Source organism: Sardina pilchardus, chromosome 2 (genome assembly GCF_963854185.1).
Source record: "Sardina pilchardus chromosome 2, fSarPil1.1, whole genome shotgun sequence".
Lineage (NCBI taxonomy): Eukaryota > Metazoa > Chordata > Actinopteri > Clupeiformes > Clupeidae > Sardina > Sardina pilchardus.
Genome location: NC_084995.1, coordinates 35,680,109 through 35,703,867, shown reverse-complemented (window position 1 = coordinate 35,703,867; position 23,759 = coordinate 35,680,109). Strand labels below are relative to the sequence as shown.

General features: G+C 45.2%; 1 protein-coding gene across 2 annotated transcripts in view; it reads right to left on the bottom strand.

Moving 5' to 3' along the window:
- gna11b (guanine nucleotide binding protein (G protein), alpha 11b (Gq class)) overlaps positions 1-23,509 on the bottom strand; it is a 45,927-nt gene extending 22,418 nt beyond the window's left edge. For both annotated transcript variants that reach the window (XM_062528859.1, XM_062528853.1), the window contains exon 1: positions 22,554-23,509. In XM_062528859.1, the coding sequence (XP_062384843.1) occupies positions 22,554-22,689 (136 nt within the window). In that variant the 5' untranslated portion in view covers positions 22,690-23,509. The remainder of the gene's footprint in view (positions 1-22,553) is intronic.
- Positions 23,510-23,759: the final 250 nt, after the last annotated feature.

Genomic DNA, 23,759 nt, shown 5'->3' with positions numbered 1-23,759 from the left:
ACATGTGCTGATGTTGAAGTGTTTTGATACCCAGCACAGGGATTTTTTAAAAAAGAGCAACTATAGTAGCCAATGCGCTAACATTGGCTACCCCTGTATGAGCAGCTTAATTAGCGATACCTACGCCGGAGATGGTTAGCCTGTTTGACAGCTCAGGGATATCAACGCAGAGGTATGTTTGTAACCTGCATATTTATGGTTTTGCAAGCTAACATTTAGCGTGATCTTCATATTCATTGTGATACTAGGCCTACATTGGCCTCATGCATATGAAAAAATAATGTAGCCTAATGTAATTATGTTGTAAAAGGAACACACGTGAAACAACGTTTTCACATTACAGTTTGCTGATAACATTTCAAATGGATCCCAGTTAGCTCATTAGCAAGGTTATTGAGTAAAGTAGGCTATACTGTTGATGTTGTTTCATAGCCTTTTGTGTACTGCGAGATTTTGACAAGAGCTACCTGACATGGGCTCACGTGAGCTCTCAAACACTGTCCACTAATCTACGGAAGTGCTGCATCCCTCTGCTTTAAGCATCTAGTGATTATGTTGGCTAGCTGTGTCTGGATGTGGTGCTATCAGAGCAAGAAGTTAGATATGGCGCATGACGTGCAGTGATGCATTGTATTTAAAAAAAAAAAAAAAAAAAAAAAAAAAAAAACGCCATTTAAATGAAGCACCGAAATGAGGCACCGAAATTCACGTTGTCATTCGGTATGGTTACTACCGTTTGCGTCGGCACCGGTTCCATACTAGACCCGTGTTTCGGTACCCAACCCTACTAGTGGAGACTCACACCTGCTCCCGCCATCTTTAAAGCAACCTCATGCAGTTGCTGTACTTTAAAATAAAGGCTTCTAACTCATTTTGTTGCGAGACTTAGAATACAGAGAACAGAGTCTCGGACATTGCCCCGTGCCTGGTATTGCACTATATAGGAGACACCTCACTCAAAGAATCCTCCATAGAAATGTATGGGGTTAGTTCCTGACGCCAATATGGCAACTGTCTGCACGCATCCTGCCCCATGCTATGACGTAAGCAACCAACCTCATTTTTGTTGTGTTTAGCCTTATTTTAGAGATTCAGGGGGACATACTAAAACCGTACAATTGAGATTTAAACACAAATTTGTGAAATTCTTTTTATGTCAGCACGATCTCTCGTACGTATGCCTCGTCATTCATTTCAATAGGACAATAGCTTCCAAATCACTGCCCGAAACATGTCACCAAGATGGCTGCTGAGAGGGGGGACTTGCCTAAGGACATTGGTAACGCTGTTGTGGCAAATTCTTTTAAGTAACTGGGTATCCCTTGAGCACTACATGGGTATCCAGTATGTTGACAAAACTTGGGGAAATCCAACATGGTGTCACTGGACTGGGTATGGCTGACGGACACTCATAACCCACCTAGAAATGCACATTTACAGACATTTTTACATTAAGCCAATTGTAGACCAGAGGAGTCATGATTAAGCCTCCACAGTGCCTATTTCAACCCATTTGGCAGATTTTACTCCATTATCAGTCAGTCAATAATGGCAGAGTAGGCAATTGACTGACAGCTAGAAGTGTTCTGTGACAGACGTAGGCAAGACTGAATGTGGTATGGACACATACACACACACTTGTTTGTGCGGCCTTGCCTACATACACGGACAACCACAAATATGTGTAGCATGCAGACACACACACCCCCCACACAAATCTCTACACACACAGTGCTCACACAGTGACACACGCACACATGGTGCACTGCTCGCACACACTGACAGACAGAAAGGCCTGTGCATAGGCTATATGGTGTGCACATACACACACACTAAGGCCTTTGCATATATGGTGCGCACACAAGCCTCTGCATGTATGGTGCCAACACACACACACACACACACACGCCTGCCCTGCCTAGCACATGCGGGAAAGGAGGCCAGAGGAACTGAGCACACTCACAGAAACCACGGCGTGTGGGAGGAGGCATTTCAAATCTATGCTGTTGCCGTAGAGACCGTCCTATTTCACAAAAAGAAATAAATAAAATGGGAAAAGCAGTGAGCGAGAAAGAGAGAGAGAGAGAGAGAGAGAGAGAGAGAGAGAGATGCACTGATCCACTCCAACACCCTTGCATAAAGCTAACCATAGCGCTCATTCTAACCTCTGCCAAGACCATCTCCAGAGGACATAAAGCTAGCCATGCTTGCTCACCTTAATCTGTGTTAAAAGATAAAGCCAGATAGGTTAAAGCAGATCGTGCAAGTGTGTGGTTGGATCAGAACTCTGAGGCACAAAGCCCATTCAGAAGAAGGAAGTGAATGTGCACGTCCCTGGTGCAGGATAAGGACTATCCAAAAGCTGGTGTAAGGACCTTTCTTCAGTACAAAGCCCACTCGACTCATCCAGAGACCTGTGCTGATAATACCAGGCCTGGGAGTCAGGAATACAGACAAGAGCTAAGAATTATGGGACTTAAGATTTCGCAGCAGTGTTGTTGGAGTCCAGATTCAGATCAGTAACAGGTTTGGGATCAGGATCGAGATCTGGTTTAAGATCGGGATCAAAGGTAGAATCTACTGTGAGATTTGGTTAAAGCTTTAGATCAGTGTCAAAGCGGATCAAAGCTGATAGCCATCTTTTCTTTCTTTCTTCAAATAACGGAAAGGTTATTGGGCTTGGTTCACAGCTGAGAGGCCATGGATTCTCTTCCTCTGTGTGTCTTTGTCACTAAGACTTTTCTACACTATGCCAGCAAGCTCAGATTTGAAACCCATGCAAATCAACTGGTGGTGTATGATGGTGCAGATAAGCTATATAAGTGCTGCAATAAGTTCACCTGTCAGGCTGCGGTCATACCACATGCAAATAGCTGCAGTCATGTACAGCTGACCGGCATTGAGTGGACCGCTAACACAACAGGGTTCCCAGCAGAGTCGCATGCAAGTTAAATGATACATATGTTTTGATCAATCTTTGCTCAATCAAATAACAAGTACTCAATTACACGGAAAAAAAACATTAAAAAAATATGAAAACACATTAGATAGATAGATAGATAGATAGATAGATACTTTATTGATCCCCAAGGGGAAATTCAAGAAAACATCAAAATGGTGGATACAGAGTTTTGGAAAATTCCTCTATATCTACAGTATGTATATGTGTGTGTGCATTTAGTTTGTATGGATGTGTATTGTTTGCATTTATTGTGCATGTAGGCTACTGTACATTGGTGTTCTATCTATGTATGCTGTACACAATACATGGATACAATGTACAATGATGATCATATGCCTTTCTTTTCCCCTGTGTTAGCCTACCACTCTGCATTTACAACAACAGAATTTCTTCGCAGTCTAACTACCTCCGATGCGAGCAAATGTTTGTCCAAAATACACATGAGGGACTTGGGTCATAAACAAATTCCCAATCTGCCTGTCCATGTTCAGACTAGGTGTATGGCTACTTGTAAATGTCAAACAGTCTAATATCATTTGTGAGAAATCGGAGATGGCCATGGAGAGGTCACCCAAGGTACCACTTCCATGTCATGATATGAATCATTCTAACAAAAAATATATACCATATTATAATATATACTATATACCATTTTATATACACACCATCTCAATATAAATATATCTTATGGTATAAAAACATACTATGATACATCATTATCTATAGTCTAGAATATATTGCCTATCCCAAGATCAGAGGAGCTGCTTGCATAGCCTCACTGGTGATCCATGTAATGAGAAAATCACAGTTATGAGCGTTGGCACTCATGGAGCCCTTTCTCCTGCACTGGAATAAAAGGCTTCAAATGGCGAGAGCTTCCTTAAAAGGTCCAAGACAAAAACAATAAGGGTATTAACTATGGGTATGAAACAAACTCTTCTGGCCTACATCTATCATGTCTGCACACACCTGGAATGAGAACAGGATTTACTGTTAAGTCTGCCGATTCCTAGACAGTGCTGCACAGCTAGGCTCGTCACTTCACTAAGAAGGCCTTATGGAGTGCCATACACTGATGGCCTTATGATGAATCCTTGAGTCTTTACAGGAGCACACTAGAGATGCCTCAAGACAGACCGACACGCACACACATACACACACACGCACGCACACTAACACAAAACTGCAACCACAAATAAACAGGTGTGTATTCATGGGTTTTATCGGGTCCCTTTCCACAGGTGTATTACTCAAGCACCATGCAGTCTGCATTGATAATCAAGATGCTTGATTTTATACACAGTGGAAAGGGACCTGATGAAACCCATGAAAAACCTCACATGCAGATTTAGAAGCACTATCTAGGCTGCAGATGCACACACAGATATTTATAACACATCTATCTTCTCAGTGGAGTCTTGAGGTGAGGGGGCGTGTAGGTGGTGGACCTTCTGACCCCCAGACAGGTCCTCAGGAAGTCCTGACCAGCTTAACCCACCTGAACACGGAGGAAGTCGGCACGGCATGACACCGCATATGGAATATCTAGCACAGAGGCTGTATAAGTGGCCAACTCAAGGAAAATTCTAATTGATTTAGCGCTTTTAGCCATTATAGCCAATGATGAGTCATTAAAAAACACATTAAAACAAGGTGAAGTTAAGTCTTTAACGGTTTGGAAAAGGATGTGGAACTGAGACGGTCATTTATAAAAGCTGCACACACACTCTGCATTGGCCATTTTGGGATTATTAACCTGGACGTGACGACATAAATGAGGTCAGACAAACAAAACATAGCAATACAAACAGAAGCCCCTCTTTTTGCTCTTTTCTGCTTTCTGTGAGCACGTGGCTTTGCCATCACACACACACACACACACACACACACAAGTTCATTAGGCTAACCAATGCGAAGCAGGTCACCGCGGCAGCGCAGGGGTTGACTGCGTCGGCGCGAGAGGACTTTTAATTTGCCCTGAAACGCGTGGAGAGAGCGCTCTTCCCCTCTGCGCCGCGGCTATTTTTACCAGCTGCCGAGCACACTCCACATACACACAGCACAGGCGAGAGATAGAGGGAGGGAGGGAGGGTTGTGAGAGGGAGAGAGAGAGAGATGGCTCAGTCCGTCTCATCTCAGAGAGAACGGTTATATATTTAAAGAAGAATCTCTGTTTGCGCTCTCTCTCTCTCTCTTTCGCTCCCTCTCTCCATTGTACTCTCGCCCTCTCTCTCATCTTTGCCTTTCTTCCCCCCCCCCCCTCCCGCTCAGATCTCCACTTCTCCCCTCTTTCTTTCTGTTCTTTCAAAGCGCATCCATCTTGGAGAGGTCTGCAAAGCTCCAGGCACAGCCCGGTGTGTGGGCTACATGCTTACATAAGACCCCAGGAGCTCACTGGAGGTGCCTCAAGACACACACAAACACACACATACACACACACACACACTCTACCAGAGGGAACTGCCAATACAGAGATACTGAGGTGTGCACAGCCACAGATGCACACGGAAATGGCTCAATGCCTGATGCCTGGCTAAGACAAACACACACACACCTACGAATTCACATAGAAACTCAGAGTTACAGAAACACACACACACACACACGTAAACACACACACACTAACTGAAAGAAAGAAAGAAAAAAGAAAGAGAGGATGCCAGGTCTGGGAAGGACCTTGAGGCGCCACGCAAAATCAGATGCCAACTAACTGTGTCGGTGCGGAACCCCACAGTGACCCTCGGGCTGGGCAAGACCCAGGCACAGTGTGGTACCTGCCACTGACCTACCTACACACCCAGCCAGGATGTGTGTGTGTGTGTGTGTGTGTGTGTGTGTGTGTGTGTGTGTGTGTGTATGTGTGTGTGTGTGTCTGACTCTGTCTGTCTGTCCAGGTCTCACGGTAACAGAATGACCCGAGGAACACCTGGAATCTTTACACCCATCCGGGACACAGCCCAAAGCATATGTAGTATATGTTCACTTTTAAATGGTAAGCATATGTAGTATATGTTCACTTTTAAATGGTTAGCATTTAGCTACAGTATGTACTAACTCTAATGTGAGACTATTGCCTACCTGGTAGAGTTAAAACAGTTACCTTAATTATGGAGTCATCAAAAACGATCCCAATCACTATCTAATATACACAACCTTAGAACCTCAGAACTACTACACCTAGCCTCACAGTATTTTGACCTAGGTGGTTGTGTTCGTGCGACAACTGACCAGACATTGCAGCAAGCCTGGAGTGACATAAGCTCTGTTTGCCAAACTATGACAGCATCTGAGGCAATAGCTGGGGTCGAGTTAGTTTCGGTCTAATGTAAGCAATGCGGCGGTTACGGGCTTTCAATGAGTTTAACATGAGTTAGCTTAAACAGGTTTAACCTACCGGGAAGAAAACCGTTTAATCCTCCTGCTGCTTTAGTCACTTTATCCTAGACAGTGGCCGGTCAAAGCCCTTAAGCCTGCTGCGGCTTTGAAAACATTTGTCTGCTACAGTTAACACCCCTCAGGCTGTATAGCTACTGTACTTTAAATACCAGGCTGATTTGTATTGTTTGTAAAATAGAGCTTGGCGTAGCAGCAAACATTAGGGAAACCACAGTATGGCAACTGAGAATGGGAATAAAATAATAATAATAAAAAAAAACATGTCTGAGCCTCAGTGCTGCTTCATAGGCTCATCTGTCTAAAGATATCTAGATAGCAGAGTACAACGGACAGACAGACAGACACACACACACAGGCCCACCAGCCTGCGGTCACAAAAGAATTCTAGGCCATGTGAAGACTGTGAGCAGTTCTAATTTAAGTCGGTGGCCGCTCCGCTACTAAGCTATGCACAAACACACACAGCCGTCCACACTCTGGCCTGTCCAGTGGATACATGTGCATCGTGATTTCTCTGATTCCGTACAAAGCAATGGTGCCAACACGGGGTCTTTGCATCTTGAGCAATGGCTGCTCATGTCATGTATCTGAGACTGACTGTAGGGCTATGAGGTCATAGCTGCAGGCCTTGAGCCATGTGACTTCTGGACCTATATGGGGTGAGCTCCTGAAAGGCCTCTAGTGAGGACTGAGGGGGAGGCTTCTCTCCATGAGGAGCACACCTGCTAGAGGAGGGACAGAACAGCAGGGGGCGGGGCTTCAGAACCTGCTGAAGCAGACTAAAACAAAGTGTCACCATGGTGACCCCATTACACTGCCGTTGAGGTCAGCAGAGTTCCGTTTGGGATAGGGCTCGATTTGACTGGACGTTTTGGGACGTTGCTTTAGTTTGTGTCTATTTGTGGAAGCTGTATTTTGGGGTGTGTATGTGCGTGTAAGAGTGTCTGTTATCAGGAGACACCATTGGAAGATAAATCACAGGTGAATCCACAAAGGTCGACCAGTGTGGCGTCACCACACCCAAAATTTAGTAAAAAGTAAAAAAGGGTGGGTTTTTTTATTCGCATTAAACTCACACTTCTCTCTACGCACATCAACAAATCAGATGAGCACATAGTGATACAGTCTCTTGCAACATCCACAACACATATTAATGTCGCCCATCACGCTGTCTTACAGTGTGTGTTCAGCAATGGATCGCCTTTAGAGCAGGTGTGAGTAGATTGTAACAGTCATGAAAGCCGGACATGTTGGATGTGTGAGTGAGTGAGTGAGGGAAAGGGAAAGAGAGCATGTGCGTGGCTGTGTGAATCTGTGCACGGATGTCAGTGTGTGAGTATGTTCACATCTCAGTGTGAGTGTGTCTTTGTGAGTGTGTGAGTGTGTGTGTGTGTGTGTTCAGTGTGTGTGTGTGTGTGTGTGTGTGAAGGTGTGGGTGGAAGCTGCAGATAAGAGCTGTAGCTGCTAGGACCAAGAGGATGCATCACTGCATCGCTCCTCTCTCCTCATCTCTCTGCGCTCCTCTTGTTCTCTTCATCTGACTGCTTCGCTTTTCTATGCTCTCGTTGGCATTTGGGTTCTCCATCCTCTCTTTTGCCTTGTGGTTCTCCATCCCCTCCTGCTGCTGCTGCTCCTCTGCCCCAACACAGGAGGATCTCTCTGCTCCTTGTAGATCCTCGTCTCCTCTTCTCACAGCTTTTCTCACCTCCTCTCCACACCACCACATCTCTTTTTTTTTTCTCCACTCACTCAAAATGGAGGGCATCTTCAGCGGGCGAGTTTCACTCAGCACCATGCCAGAGTAAGAGAGCGAGAGTGTGTCTGTGTGTGTGTGTGAGTGTGTGTGTGTGTACAAATGTGGTTGAGTGTTTGAGTACCCCATCCCCCTCCCTCACTCTGCTCAAGATCCATTGGTGGTTGGTGCACTCTGGAGGATAGTATTCAGGCTTTAAAATGTGTCAAGGATACACTGTTACAGAGAGAGAGAGAGAGAGAGAGAGAGAGAGAGAGATCGAGAGACTGAGATAGAACGATAGATGGATAGATAGATAGAGCATGTGAGAAAGAGGGGGAAGAATGCGCAAGAGAGAGGAAGAGGGGAAGGAGCGGTACAGATGACGACACTACTATGGAGAAGAAAGCAAGTGAAACGATGGAAAGAGAAAGAGGAAAGAGTGACGGGGGCTGGGGGATTATGTGACAGATAGGAGGAGCCAGGTAGGGCCATTTGAGGTAGTGCTATGCAACCTACAATTCTATCATGACGAAGATAGACAGCGCAGCAGTGCAGGGCCCACACCAGGCTGTTCCTCTTCAACTTTCAGGACATGTGATGTGACACATTTCTGACTGTGCTCGTTTCCACAATTCAGATAACAGTGGCAACTGGATCGGATGTCAGTTTGGACCTGCCCCAGTTTTCCTAGGTCTGGATTAGACTAAACTGCCGATGTTAAACTCAACAAGACCGGCAAACTCAGTTCTGATGCGTGTCTTGGATGTGCAGAGCGGCGATGCAAAACTAACCTACAAACAGGAAATGGTGTATCCAGAAATGTGACTGGTGCATAGCCTAGTTTCTCAGCCTAGTGCTCATTCCCTTGAGCTATGCACCACGTTTTTAGACCAAAAGAGTGTCAGCTGTAAGACTTCACCAAGCCCCTCCTTCCCACCAATCATTCAATACACTGTGCCAAGAAAACATAACAATAAATATTTTTTTTAATTAATTAATCAATCTATTTTACCCTCTAATTTATCAATATACACACCACACACACAATGGGCAGCACTACAAGTGGCAGAAGTCTGTGTTTTGTGCGCGTGTGACACATCGGAGAATGAGAGGTATTCATTGTTAGGCTCTGAGTACTTAGCAGAGAAAAACACTGTAAATATGCAGTCCATTTACCATTTTTACACAAACACAGGGTGCTGCTGGGATGAGATGATGCCTGCTGCAGAGAGAGGAGGTGCAGACGAGGAGAAGATAGGAAAGGGGAGAGAGAGAGAGATGCAGAGGAGGAGAAGATAGGGAAGGGGAGAGAGAGAGAGAGAGAGAGAGATGCAGAGACTTGTGGGAGGGGTAAATCGAGGGAGTTGGAGACTATTTCCACACTATTTTGTTTTAAGACATTGTCTAGTTTTAAATATGTTGTCGGTCCACACACACACATTTGTGATTTCCGAATCTTGGTAAAATGCAGGATTTCGCTGCCAAAGAAAACAAGGCTGTTGTATGTCCATGTTGCATTCACCGCAAGTTCGAAGTGAGTTATGGAGTCAAGAAACATCAGACTAACAAGGCCCAATCAAGAGGAGATTATAGGTTTCTACATCATTGTTTTCACATTTGCAGAAAACTGTATACAACTGTATGTATTACATTTCAATGAATTATTCCACCTAATGAGCCCATCAGAAAAGAAGTTAGATCTGCGCAAATATTAGTTTATGCTATTTTAAAGCAACACTAAAGCACTTTTCCTCTGTCGCACGAGCGCTATTTGTTTATCCAGCAAATAACAATGTCAAGGTACAAGGTAACCAGGTACAGGAGTATGTTGCATGATTTTATGAAAGTATCTGCGACATTTATGAAAGTAGTTGCGACATCGAAGCAAGTCAAATTTGTAGTTTCTTATAGAACCGCTACCCGATCTGGTAAACTTACATAGTGTGGTTAGGGCTGATAGAGGGCCGCGAAGCAAATGCAGAAGTGTTGTTCACCCTGTTACGAGTTGATGAACCACTGAAATGATTTTGGAAACATTATTGTAAGGTACAAAAAAACTCTTTAGTGTTAAAAAATTACAGAAATACGCAACATGAGTTTAAATTGCGTTAAACTAAAATGTGTGTAGCTAATGACAGAGAATGGCTTTATTTGTTGTTGGTGTTGGTGGTGGTGGTGGGTGGTGATTCCATTGAGATTCTTAATCCACAATCAATGTTTATTCAGTGTTATGATTTAGCGAATATTTTTTTGCGTCATCTTTATCTGTCTACAGCAGACCTCTGTATCAAATTGAATCGCAGCAAATTCTGAAGTACTGCACTGAATCAGCTAGCGCTGCGAGTGAACAGTGAGTTCCAAACAAATGTACGATACCAAGATGGCTACAGAGGCTCCAAGTAAACAATGCATAATAAAAAAAGAGGGAAATGTATCGGGGAATCAAATTGCATTGTTTAATGTAAATAATTCCAACTATATTATTGTGACCCAAATATCGCAATGGTATCGTATTGTCAACTCCCACCCCAAGTAGGGCTGAGAGACTGAAACAGGGATAGGAAGAGAGTGGGATAGACAAGTAAAGATATGGAGAGTGAGCAAGAGATAAAGAGAGAGAGAATGATGGGGGTTGAGACAGAGAAAGGGAGACACAGAGAGAGAGGGGGAGAAAGAAAGAAATTCATCTCTTTTGTAACGCAGCAGAATGGCACCTGATCTATTTTTATGGCCACAAGGGGAGACGCAGTCCAACTCAGGTCATTCAGACACCTTCAGGCACTTCATCAAGGAGAACAAAAAAGTGTGCGTGTGTGTGTGTGTGTGTGTGTGTGTGTGACAGAGAAGGAGGTAGAGAGAGAACCTCAAGATGGAATGAGAAAAGGCTAGAAACATGCAGAAGAGGGAAGGGAGAGATAACTAAAGATTTCAGAAAGCGAAAAAAGAAACACAACCGCTCAAAGAGAACTAACACTTTTGTCTTGAGTCAAGAATCTCTTGTACCATGGAACCACTACCTAGACCTAGTTGTATACAGACCTCTTCATTTCACCCTGGATAATGAACCATGGGGAAAGAAAAAGAGACATCAAAAGATCTCCAAAAAAAAAGGCAATTTAACTGTATAAATCAAGAATATAAAATTACATCCAAAGATTGGAAAATCCTTGTCAGTTACAAGGAACTGGAAACAAGGAAAATTGGTCTGGAAACAAAGAAAAACCCTCAAGCTACTTCTCTTCAAATACAAGCTTCACAGCAAGAGAGTGGTGTGACTGTCAAGATCCGGAATAAGGAGGCACTTCAACAAAAATGAGCTGCTCGGTCCAGTAGCATTACTGCGCCCATGCCACAAAACAGCACACTGACAACATGGCAAACAGCACTTAGACAAGCCTCAGAACATAAAAGTAATTTGGAGTGATGAGACCAAAATTTCACTTCATGGTCACAACCATAAACGTTATGTTTAGAAAGGAATCAACAAAGCCCATGATGGACATGGGTCTCCTATGAAAGTGCACCATCCCCAACGTGGGTCTCCTATGAAAGTGCACCATCCCGTGGATGTGGATCTCTGATGTTTTGGGGGTACAGTATGTGAGCTACAAAGGCACAGGGAAGGTACATGGCAGCATGTTAGAGAGAGAAAATTGGTGGACAATTTGCACTCATCAGCCCAAACCATTCGCATGGGACGCATTTGAACTTTTTAAGCATAAGGCCAAGTCGACCAATCAGTGGCTTCAGTGGAGAAGGTTCTGGATTGGCCATCACAGCCTCCTGACCTCAATATCATTGAGCCACTACGAGGAGATCTCAAACTTGCAGTGCACCACCCAGGAATTTACAGGAGCTGGAGGAATTTGGTCAAGGAGAACAAGCATCTCTACCATCTGATAAAATAAAGGCGCTCATCCACAACCATCACAAAAAGACTGCATGCAGTCATTGACGAATAAGGGGGCAATACACTGAGAGCAATTCACAGGGAATGAAAGTGGGTAGAGATATGGGGCTAAAATGCCGCAAGGCGAGTATGCATGCTCACTTAATGACCATGTGCAAGTTATTAAGAGTCCGTGCAGGACCATAACCCAACCTATTAGTTGCTTTTCACACCACATGGCAACTGAAACATAATTTACATGATAACAATTAAACCGATATTGGCCGGGTTTCCCAAAATTGTTAAGAAGCTCGTAAGTGCTAAGAACTTCTTAGGAGCGTTGTAAGAATGTTCTAAGAACGCTCCTAAGAAGTTCTTGGGACTTAAGAGCTTCTTAACTTTTTTGGGAAACCCGGCCATTAGCAGCGTAACTTAAAGGTACACTATGCAAGATGTTCACCTTAATATAACCTTTACAAAGCCAATTTCATGGTAAACAAACTCATAATAGTGGAACTATTCACCTAGCATAGCCAAATAGCATAGCCGTAGCGATTTGCTAATGAGAATCAGCCATGCAACTTCTAAAATAGTCAACCTGAAGACATTTCATGATTATCATTAGATATAGCTCTTTGGAGGTAGTTTTTGCCTGTTGCTAATCCATCGCCTCCAGAAAGGCATTTCTTTGTGTTTGGGGGGGAAAAGCCACAAGAAGTTGGCTATTTACAACAGCAGCGTAAAATTAAAAACAATGCAACTCTAGGGGGAGCTCTACAGTCGCCAAAAATACCTGAAACTGCATAGTATACCTTTAAGCAATAAAACATGCAAGATCTGACAGAAATAATATAAAGGTGTGGGTTAAAAGTTTAACAGTCAGCACAGTATCAAACCCTACCTCTTCATGAGTGTCACTACAAAATGGAGTTCACTCTGTAACGGAGTAGGTGTGAATAGGGCCTTGGTTTGGAAAAGGTCCATGATGATTAGTATGAACTGTACAGCCAACTTGGCTGCCAGCATCAATTGGAGAGCCAACATGGTGGCCAGTAACAGCTGTAGAGCCAACAAGGCGGCCAGTATCAGCTGAAGAGCCAACATGGCGGCTAGTATTAGCTGAAGAGCCAACATGGCGGTCACAGCACATCCCCATATCGCTTGCTGCAGCCACCCACTCAGAGACCAGAGTTTGGCTCAAGGCTACCTGCTGTAAGAGCTAACCCACCCCACGAGGGAGGCCACTCATTTTCAGTTCCTCCCATCCTTACCTGCCTTCTCCTCCTTCCTCTCATTCTGTTCCCACCATCCTTACCTGCCTTCTCCTCCTTCCTCTCATTCTGTTCCCACATGCAGGCCTTCCCCTCCAGCTCCTTGTTTCTTGCGCTTGCCAATGTCTCATCAAAATGTCTCTAGTTACCAAGATGAAGCATAAAGGGATTCGCAAATGGAAAAAAAAACGGAACTAGTACCGGACTCCAAAATAGGTGTCCATAATGTCAAAACTTAAACTTTCTTTGAATAAGTAATAAGATGGAACACAGGACACATAATTACACTTTGGATTTAGGCAATTAGGACATTTAGGAAATGACCCTCTTATGAATCATCTCACTTTAGCAACCGTCTCTGGTCTCATTCTCTCTCTTCGTTATACCTGGGTCTGTCTCTCTCTCCCTATCTCCACATCTGGCCACTCTCTCCTCCCTTCCTCCTGGAGTGTCAACACCTCCTGTGTACCCCCTTCATTGTAGGGCACCATCTTCAAGATCCCTTATCCTAATCCGACATCCACATCTTCTCACCTCCGCCTCCCCACCCTCTTATCTCCGCTCCATCTGGGCTTTCTTCTTCTGATGGCATAGATGTTCCCCTTGCCACTCCCTATTCAGGAACCTGTCTCGCTTCTACTTTATGCTTTATCTAGTTTGGGTTCAGCATCTTCAAAGTTATCGTTGAGCACATCAGAGGAATATAGGGAGAATACTATAAATGACATGTGAATAAACGAATCCTTTTTTTTTTTCAATTGGGAACGCTGATGATGGGCTAGACCCGAAACGTTTGTCTTACATTTTTTTCTGTCTTTGCCTCATTATATATTTCGGTTTATGTTTTCAATACAAGTTCTTATAATTCAGCTTTTGGGTGACTTATTTTCTTTTTCTGAAATTACTTTTATTGGTAGGACCCATATCAGCAGCAAGAATAGGAAGAAAGACGTGTGGTGCGTGCGTCTCTCGTTCACCTGGGCTGCTCTCCTCACCTGCCCTCCTGTCCCAGGTGAGAACAGGAGCGATGGCGCTCCCTGTGGGCTTGCATAAGCATCACCTGGGAGACGTACTCAATTAACGTTCCCGCTGCGCTCATTCCGTCACACACACACAGACACACACACACACACACACAGCTGATTCCTGCAGGGCCTCACCTCCTGTATTAATAGAACCACTGTCTGCCTGAGGTCACGACCCCACTGGACTCTTGTGCTAGAACAGGGCGCCCTGGGTGCCTCAGCTAATAAAAAACTGTGAGTGTGTGTATGTGTGTGTACACGAGTACGTATGGCAGTGTGTGTGTGTGTGTGTGTGTGTGTTTTTCCGGCTGGCACTGGACAGGCAGGCAGAGAATGATATCCTCCCATGGCTGCCACAAAAAAAGGGGAGGAAAGATAAAAGTTTGTGTGTGTGTGTGTGTATGTGCGCATGTGTGTGTAGTTGTCAAAGCATCTCGTCACAAGAGCACAAGTCATGACCACATTGCCTTATTTGATCAAAACGGATGAGAACAGACCAGCCTGAGCTGAGCTGAGCGAAACACTCTTCCACACTGGCAGACCACTCATGTGGCACCGGCTCCATGCCCCCAGACATCGGGCTGCCCCGGGCCACATATGGGCTCCAACCAGGCCGCATCTCACCACCGGTCCAGCACTAGCTGCCATCAGAACCGCAGACGACAGCGAGCCCAATCATATCATAGCACAACTACAGTGGCCAAAATGCTCAATGTCGCTACCACAGTGATGCAATTTACCAACGTACCACCGTCACACTGGTAAGGCCTGCAATTTCAGGCTAGGCAATTTCATTGTATTTGCCCCATAGGAATGTGTCAACAGAAGTCTTACTAATTGAGTTTTACGTCCACTCGGAAGTGTAAAAAGGCCAAAAGTGCCATCACTGGCGTCTGCATTGACTGAAATGAAGCAAACTACTTTGGCAAGCATGTGTTACATGACTTTCCTGCAGCATTGTGCACTCCTGTGGTAGAGCTTTGGCTAACTCCAGCTGGACTATTTGGTTGAAGTGGACAGTTTTTCCAACTGTCTCTCTCTCTCTCTCACACACACACACTAGCATAGAAACAGTGGCTTTTGTAAATACCGAATAAACAACACAATATGACTGGCATTATGGATTATATTGTGGTGTGCAGCTAAACCAGTAATACCTCCATCTCTAATGCACAAACACACATATCAGAACACAAACACACACACACACACACACACACACATCATCAGATCCCTGTGACAGGTGGCTGCATGGGAAGAGGGAGTGAGCGGCAGCAAGAGATAAAATAATGGCAGATAGAGAGAGGGAGTAACAGAAAGATAGACAAAGGAATGATGACATGGGAAATGAGAAGGAGAAAAAGGAAGTAAATGAGAGGACAAAAGATGGAGGAAGGATAGGAGACAGCTCGGGAATAAGACTAATGTGTGACGGGTAGGAAGAGATCAAAGCACACACACCATCTTACAAGAAGGAGCCTTTGGAAAACACCTGGAAGTTTTTCTATTTGCTGAGCTCTGTGTGTGTGTGTGTGTATGTGTGTGTGTGTGTCAATGTTTGCAGCACATGAGTATGCATACAAGACCAAAAAGAAAAGTGAAACAGAAAGTTTTGGTTTATGTGTGCGCGAGAGTGAAACTCATAGTTCCCCGAACTACCAGTGACTGTCTAAATAAGTTAACTTCACCACTGAGCACACTGTTGGGTAAGTGGTTGTGGATGATGATTGGGGAAGATGAAGCTGAAGATGAAGCCAATCGGAGTCTAGTCTGTACCCTTGACTAGGGTTGAACCTGCACAGAACCCTTCCCAACAGGGCCAGATTTGGAAATGGATGCGGTTCTGATCGAGCCAGAGTCCAGTGCAAGCTGCTGTCCAGGCTCGAGTCCTGCCCCCTTCACCTGGGCGGGCCCATCTAACTAGCCTCTGTTCCAGAAGCCACATGACGAAAGAGCCTCACACTTCTCCCTTCTCCTTTTCACTTCTCTCTTCAATCCCCCCCTCCCGCCACCATCTCCTTCACTCCTCCCCTCCCTAACTGTCCATCTACTTGGCTCCTCCCTTTTCTGGCAAATCTCTCCATCTTCTTCTTTCCTCCTAGTGTTCTAGTGAGATTGGACCAGCAGTCTCAGCTGAGGAGGTGCCGGTCCGCATATTGTGTCAGATGTAGCCTACTTGTGGTGAAATGGTGCAGGGAGGAGGAACAATTGGGGAGGTCACTTCTAGCATGTTCTCTCCTCCTCCTACTATGCATCCCTCCTGCCTTCAGCAAAGGGGAGAAGGGACGGGAGGGACGGGAGGGAGGGGGGTGTTATGAAAGAGACACTCAACCTAAGCTTTTGAGAAGATGAGTAAAAAGTGATGCAAATATCCAAATGTAAATATCAATGTAATATTTGCCGTTACAATCCTCAAAATAACTAACTTCATTGCTAGTTAGGAGACATTGTTTTTCATGAAAACAAGTACTGAAAGGTTGTGGCAGAAGCGGCACAAAATTTGACTGAAGCAGCTTCCTCATAATTCTCTTTGCATCGGCTCATGGCCCTGTCGTGTGCTCACTGAAGGGTACCAATTCTTAGATAGTTGGAGTTGGAGTTGGAGTGTGTGTGTGTGTGTGTGTGTGTGTGTGTGTGTGTGTGTGTGTGTGTGTGTGTGTGTGTGTGTGTGTGTGTGTGTGTGTGCGCATATTGGGGGTATGGGGGATGTGCAGACACTAATCCAACCCTCCTTACTTTACCCTTTCTCTCCTTAATACACTGTCCATATACAACCCCCCACCACCACCACCCAGAATGGTCCCGCCTCTCGGAAAATTGCAGAGGTGTGCTGTTTTGACCAAGTACAGGCAACACGGGGGTTTGCATGCCAAGGCTAGCCCCTGTCCTGTGGCCCTGGCCTCATATGGCGCAGTGGGCCAGGGAGTTCACCACAGCACAGTGGTTGGGGAGGTGTTGGTGGTCGTGGGAAGGCGGAGGTAAGGGCTTGAGATGCAGTGGAGCATTGACACTGGTGGGAAGAAACATCATGGCGGTGATGCAGGAGTGGAGGGGGGGGGGGCAGTGGAGCATTGAGAGTGGTATAACTGACACCAAAGGTCAGATGTGACTTGCAGGGATGTTTTTTTTTTTTGGGGGGGGGGGGGGGGGCACTGACACTGACCCAAGCAGGAAGAAACGTAGAATGTATGTACTAAAGTCAGGCATCCGGAACATCCGAAACCATCCGCTAGGATTGCTGGATCTAGCTGAAGGAGACTTCAGTAGGGACCAAGAGGAGCACGGTATCATTCATCTCTAGTGAGAACGCTGTCTGGTCCGGTCCTACAGCATTTGCACGCCTTGAGTAGACTTTCAAGCTGATATGAGTAATCACCTGGCATACTGTGGCTATCAAGGGTATCAAGGTTATAAGGAACATAGTCAGCTATTGTGAAGGGACACATTACCACTAATACTACAAAAGCCACTCAGGCTCATTAAATCAACCCTCTCTGTGGTACTTCCAGGCAGGGATATGGTCTTTAGGATATCAGCCATTTTCACGAGTGCTTGCGATTGGTCTGGTCTGTGCCGGCCAGAGGGAGGGCTGGGAGGGAGGAGCACAGCGGGTTATGGTAAGTGCCAACCTGATAAGCAGGTCTGGCAAATTGTGGTTTTAGGCAGAACACATAATATAAAGTGGCGGCATAGTAGAAGGAAATACCGCATCCGTAAGAGGACAAAAGCAGACCAACTCACAGATTGTAGCAGCAGAGGCTTAACATCTGATGTTTCAGACAGAAGTGTCCCTGACCCAGACCCAGTGCATGCATAGCGCAGATGCCTCCAGGAACCAGCTGCTGGATACACGTTCAGGCATCTCAAACTTTATCAGCCCTGGCTGGACCCCAGCGCATTTGACATAAGATCTAACATCTTCTTTATCTGGGCGAAGCACAGAATTACATGCTAATGGGTACAGTATACTACAGAGACCAAGCAACAACATAGAACTTATTGGGTTATTGTCTAGCTCAAAGTGAACAGAGGTGTGAAAGTTTGTTCAGTTCAAGGAAGTTCCTTGTGGTTGCTGGTTGCTGTCTGACTCAAAGTGAAAACCACAGCCATAGCCTTATCAGAATAGGAAGGAGGTTTTTTTTTTTTTTACATGGCTGCCTTTGATTTCAATTCTCTGTGCAATGACAAAAAAAGAGAAAAAGAAACGCTCATGGGGAAACGAAATGTAGCACTGTGCTGCCCTGCAGGCTAGCTAATGAGTTTGGGAAGTCATCTTACCCTGATGTAGGCCTAGGCTATAAGGAGACAGGGACACAGAGGAAAATGCACATAAGTCTATCATTTGTGAGGTGTTTGCCACACTGTACAAAGTATGCTCAGTGTGCTGCCCAATACCACTACTTAACTACTTCCACTGTAAGGTGCATGGAGTAAACAACGTTGAGAAGGAAACAGGTGTGTCGAAATCACTGCCTTTGGCAATCAAACAGCTTTTGGGTTTGTTCCGATCAGGCTCCTTTCAAGACAGCAAGGGAATAAGAGGAGAAAACAGGGGGAGGTGAGACACGGTGAAGTCTTTTTTTTTTTTTTTAGAAGTAGACCCTTGCATCATTATGCTTCATGGAGCACAGAGTAACATTGCTGAGGGCTTAAGGAGTCCAGAAAAAGGGAGCCGGGGTATAAAAAAAAAGGAAGGAAGGCAGAGGACAACATGGCTGTTTTTTATGAAATCAGGGGTGCTGTGGGGCGGGTATGGAGTTGCTTTACGGGTTATAAAGAGTATGGAGGAAGGTGGGGGGGGTGAATACCATGTGTGCCCACCATGCCAACGACAACAGCATTTGGCATGCCATACATAGGTTCCTCAGCAAGAGGAGATTCTGCACCCATCAACCACAGGGCATCAACAGCAGTATCTCAAACCAAAATGGCTGTGAGGCAAGATCACCCCATCCCCCCGGTTCAAACAACTCCAGTACTACATGTGGTGTTACTGCCAATATAACACAACTTCATTATAAACACCATGGCCTAACACAAACTGTTAATGGTACCATGTGCGGGCCTCAGCTTTACTAAAAGCTTCTTTACTTCCTAAACCTTCATGGCTTTGTACATTTTGTTTAGTTAATTGTAGAGTCCATTTCTGACATGTGCCAAGTCTAAAGAGTGCATGTCTCACCCCATTTCCCCCAAACCAAACCTACCACCCATCATATCAACAAACCTGTACATTGCAGTGCCCGAGAGAGAGAGAGAGAGAGGAGAGAGAGAGAGAGAGAGAAACATACATCATATATATTATACCAAAGACACTAGCAAAGATCTGACAGGCTTCTGATAGGATGGGGGTTCCCATGTCATTAACAAACCTTAAATGCACAGTGGATGTAAATATTCATAGACAAACAGCCTTGTGATAGCTTAGCCTGACTTGACCAGAGTCTGAATGGCTAAGTGTTAGTCCTCCTCAAAGAAGTCCCAAGAGTCACTCTGATTTCCTGTTTCAAAATAATGCTACTAAAAATGCCTCCATCAGAAACACAGGGAGTTTGCATACACACCCTGCAGCAAGAAAAACAGCACCAAGTACAACAGGTGTGTGGGTGGGTTGCTATTTCTTTGAGTGTGTGAGTGTGTGTGTGCGCGCATGATAGAGAGACGGTAGCCTAAATCTCTCATCTATGCACAACCAAGCCTGGCACAGCTGTCCAGCAGAAGGTACACATAAGAACATGGTTAAAGGAAGCCATCGATATTTGTTCAAGTGCAAATGAGTGAATAAACAGATAAACACATGCAACCCTACAGGATGAGAAGGGACACAGACACTGGATTGCTGGACACTGGCCGTGGCTGTACCTGAGCCCTGTGCTGCTGGCCTGCCTGACTCATAGCCAGCTAAGACCAGGGCTAATCCCAAGTCTCATCTAGACACTCTTAATTCGTTTACAATCCGCCGGTAACAGGATAAGGGAGCGACACTTTCACCCTGATTTCCCAGAGACAGGGGAGGACGAGGAGGGATATAAGGCAGTAGAGGGGGGAAGCAACATGGGGGCGTGGGAGTTGGATTGTGGAGGAAATGAAAGAACTAAATGAATGAAGGAAAAACACAAACTCACACAGTAACTCACACGTTGCAGGTAGTTCTGCTGTTACACTAGGAATCTAGTTTTAATAGGTCACACAGGCTACACATAGACCTGGTCAGCCAGTGGGTGTGTAAGGCCTGATGCTCCCCATCTCTCTCTCTCTCTCTCTCTCTCTCTCTCTCTCTCTCTCTCTCTGAACAACCTTAATATCTGAGAGCTAGAACCGTCTTGTCTTGAGTGAGAGTTAAAACTGTAGGGATGCATTTGGGAGGGGGAAGTTGGGGGATAGGCGTGGTAAGGTTAGGAGCCGTTGGTCCCCTGCTTGAGTTTGTAGGAAGTGTAAAGATGGTGCACAGGGTTCATATGCTGCAAATGACAGTTTTAAAATTAGTCTGGAGAAAAGTCAACACCCTCCTGGAGTTTAATCTTTTTTCCCCCTTTTCCTCCCAGTGTGAGTGTGCCTGTGTGCATGGGTGCGTGTGTCTGTATGCACACAAGAGCAAGAGTTAGTTATCTGCAGGCCAGTGTTTTGTGGTGCAGAGCTAGTGACTGATAGGAAATTATTGGAAAAGCTGTTCAGCTCTGATACCCAAGTGGGCAAACCCACATACGCATTAACACTGTATGGAGTGTGTGTGTGTGTGTGTGTGTGTGTGTGTGTGTGTGTGAAGATCCACAGTGCCCGTCAACCTTCCCAGTCTCTTTAAGACTCTGTACCCTAGGCTGAGGCACCAGTCCTTCCCTGGTTCCCATTTGACTTTGGCCTCTGGAGACAACTCCATCCAGAACAAAGAAACTAACTGACTGTGTTGACCTACATTATCGGTCTTCCAGTGCCAATTTAAGAGTGTGGAGAGATGGTTATTTTCAACCATTGGGGCACATTAAATTTTCAAGTGCTTGTTTTGGGTGACAGAGTGAGTGGGTCTTAGAATCTGGACTGTTCGGCGAGCTTGCCTGGTACATTATGCATAAACTTAACACCAAAGTACACAATTGCAGCACTTCAAAAGATGAATGGGTTAATCTACATCAAATGCAAAAACCCGAATCGTTTTCATTCACTGATCAGCCTCTCCGAAAGTGAGAATAAATTAGGCCAACCACCAATGACAGACGAAGTCTGCCTATGATGTAACGTTCTATAGCTGACAGTCCATGCTACGTCCCCTTGCCATATCATCTCAGAAGAAGCAGTAATTGAAATTTGGCAAAAGTATCTGGCCTAGTTTTACCTGTTAAGAGATATCGTGTTTCATGGTGGACTGAAACATAAGAGATGACTAATGTATTCAATGTAACGTTAACGACACACGATTAGCATAAACGTTACTTCTAGGCGATAACGACCTTATAGTTTAGGCATATTGCGGGCAAACGTACTGAAAATGAAGATTAAAATAGTGTCTAAAACATGAAACGCATCAAGCAGTGTTAAGGTTGGGCTATGCGTTGTTAATAGGCATGTGAATGGTTTGAGCAAGTTAACCCTTTTTATAACGTTAACGTTAAACAGCCCACGCACAAGAAAGCTGGCACAGTGAGCCATCTGCCGTGACAAGAGGGGCAGTTCGTTGTGGACAAGTAATCTCGTTAGATCATTATCTGCGGCCCTCAAAAATGGGTCCAACTGATTTACAACCACTGCAAGCACCGTCTTCAACATCGCATAGCCAAAGAGCTAGCATTAGACAAGCTGCTGGTTTATAAATCGTTAGACAGCACGATTCACAACATAAATTCACAAAACAATAGGCCAAAAAGAAAAACTGTAACAATATCCACATATACTGCGAGAGGCAAAACATCAATCAATGGTCCATAATGTTAATTGGCTCATTCCAGATTTCTGCGAGTGTTCTCCGCTAAAGGTTGAGGCCCTCCATTTCGGCCGACATAAATGAAGTAGTTAGCTACCGCTAGGCTAGCTTGTCAGGACCATAAAAAGCAAGCTAGCTAAGTTAGCTTGCACCTAGCCAGCTGGCTATCAATCTACATTACAGATGTTTCGCTAGCAGACTAGCAAGTGAACTAGCTTTTAGCTTTTAAGCTAACACTCCCACTAAAATGTTAGCCTCCTAGATTCTATGTGGCTAACGCTAACTAGCTATAAAACCACGGTCGACATGATTCACCAACACAAACACAGGCAGTTTTTATATAGCAAAATGACAACGTACCGAGAAGAAGTAATTTCAATTCCCTCCTGGCGTCTCGCTTGTCTCGGCGAAGCTGCTTATCGATCTCTGCGTTGATTCGTTTCGACTCCTTCGCCTCTTCACTCAGGCAGCAAGCCATCATAGATTCTAAAGTCATCCCCCTGGTTTGGAGAGCCCGGCTTCGACGGGACTAAACCACACGGACCTTGGATGGTTGTGGAATCCCAATCCTCACACGAAAATTGGGAAAGTAGATTGATTGAGGGGGTTGCAAGGGAGTGGGGGAGGGGGTCCAGGGGGCCTCGCTCTCAAGTAAGTCCTCACCGAAATGTATCCAACTTCACCCGCGTGCGAATCCTAGCAAATCACGGAGGAAACAGGGAATGAGGGGGTAGTGTCGAAGCGGAGGAGGCGAAGGAGGAGGCCCTGTCCCTTCTCTCTGCGTTCGGGCCTTATCTCGCAAATGATTGAAATCCAGGGCAGGCTTTCCTCTCGTTCGTTTCACTGACACTCCCCCAGATCCGCGGCTTTCAGTCTTGAGCGCTCACCAACACGGGTCCCGGTGGCAACGGGACAAACTGGACTGTCGCGACATCCGTGACTACCTTTTCCGCGCTGTCCACAACCCCTCAAACCAAGAAAAGCTTCTGCTCCTTAGCAACAAAATGGACAAAATATGTCTGACTGGTGTCTTGATAAAAGGCACAGTTCACACATTTACCGAGTCGTTGACGGATTCGATACAAATAAAAATGTTCATTCGCAAAAATGCGGCCTTATTTTACAATAAGCCCTCTTATGTCACTGCAGCGCAAATAAGGCGGCGATGCTGACATACGTGCTACTATCTAAAAATGCGTGAAATGCCAAATGGGCTTTAGGTTTTAGAATGGTTTCTGCCACTTTTTGCAGATGACGGCGTCTCTTCCTCCTGTGGAAAACAGTATAACACAGTCTAGTATGATGTATGTACGATACTAGGCAACTGCGGTGAGTGACAGGAGGGAAAGAATGGATTTTGTGCAGGGCTTGGGTGAAACGCTGGCTAATGGCAGCGAAAGAGGCGGGAATTGGGGTCGGTCTGGAGGCGGATTCCAAGAACTGTCATGTTTGGTCGACAGCACTGGCCAGCACTTCGGTCAAACTCCGCTTCGGAGTCTGGGCGTGTCAATAATATTCTAGTGGAAGAGCGATGTTGTTCAGCGAGCTAATTATACCTGAAAAAGC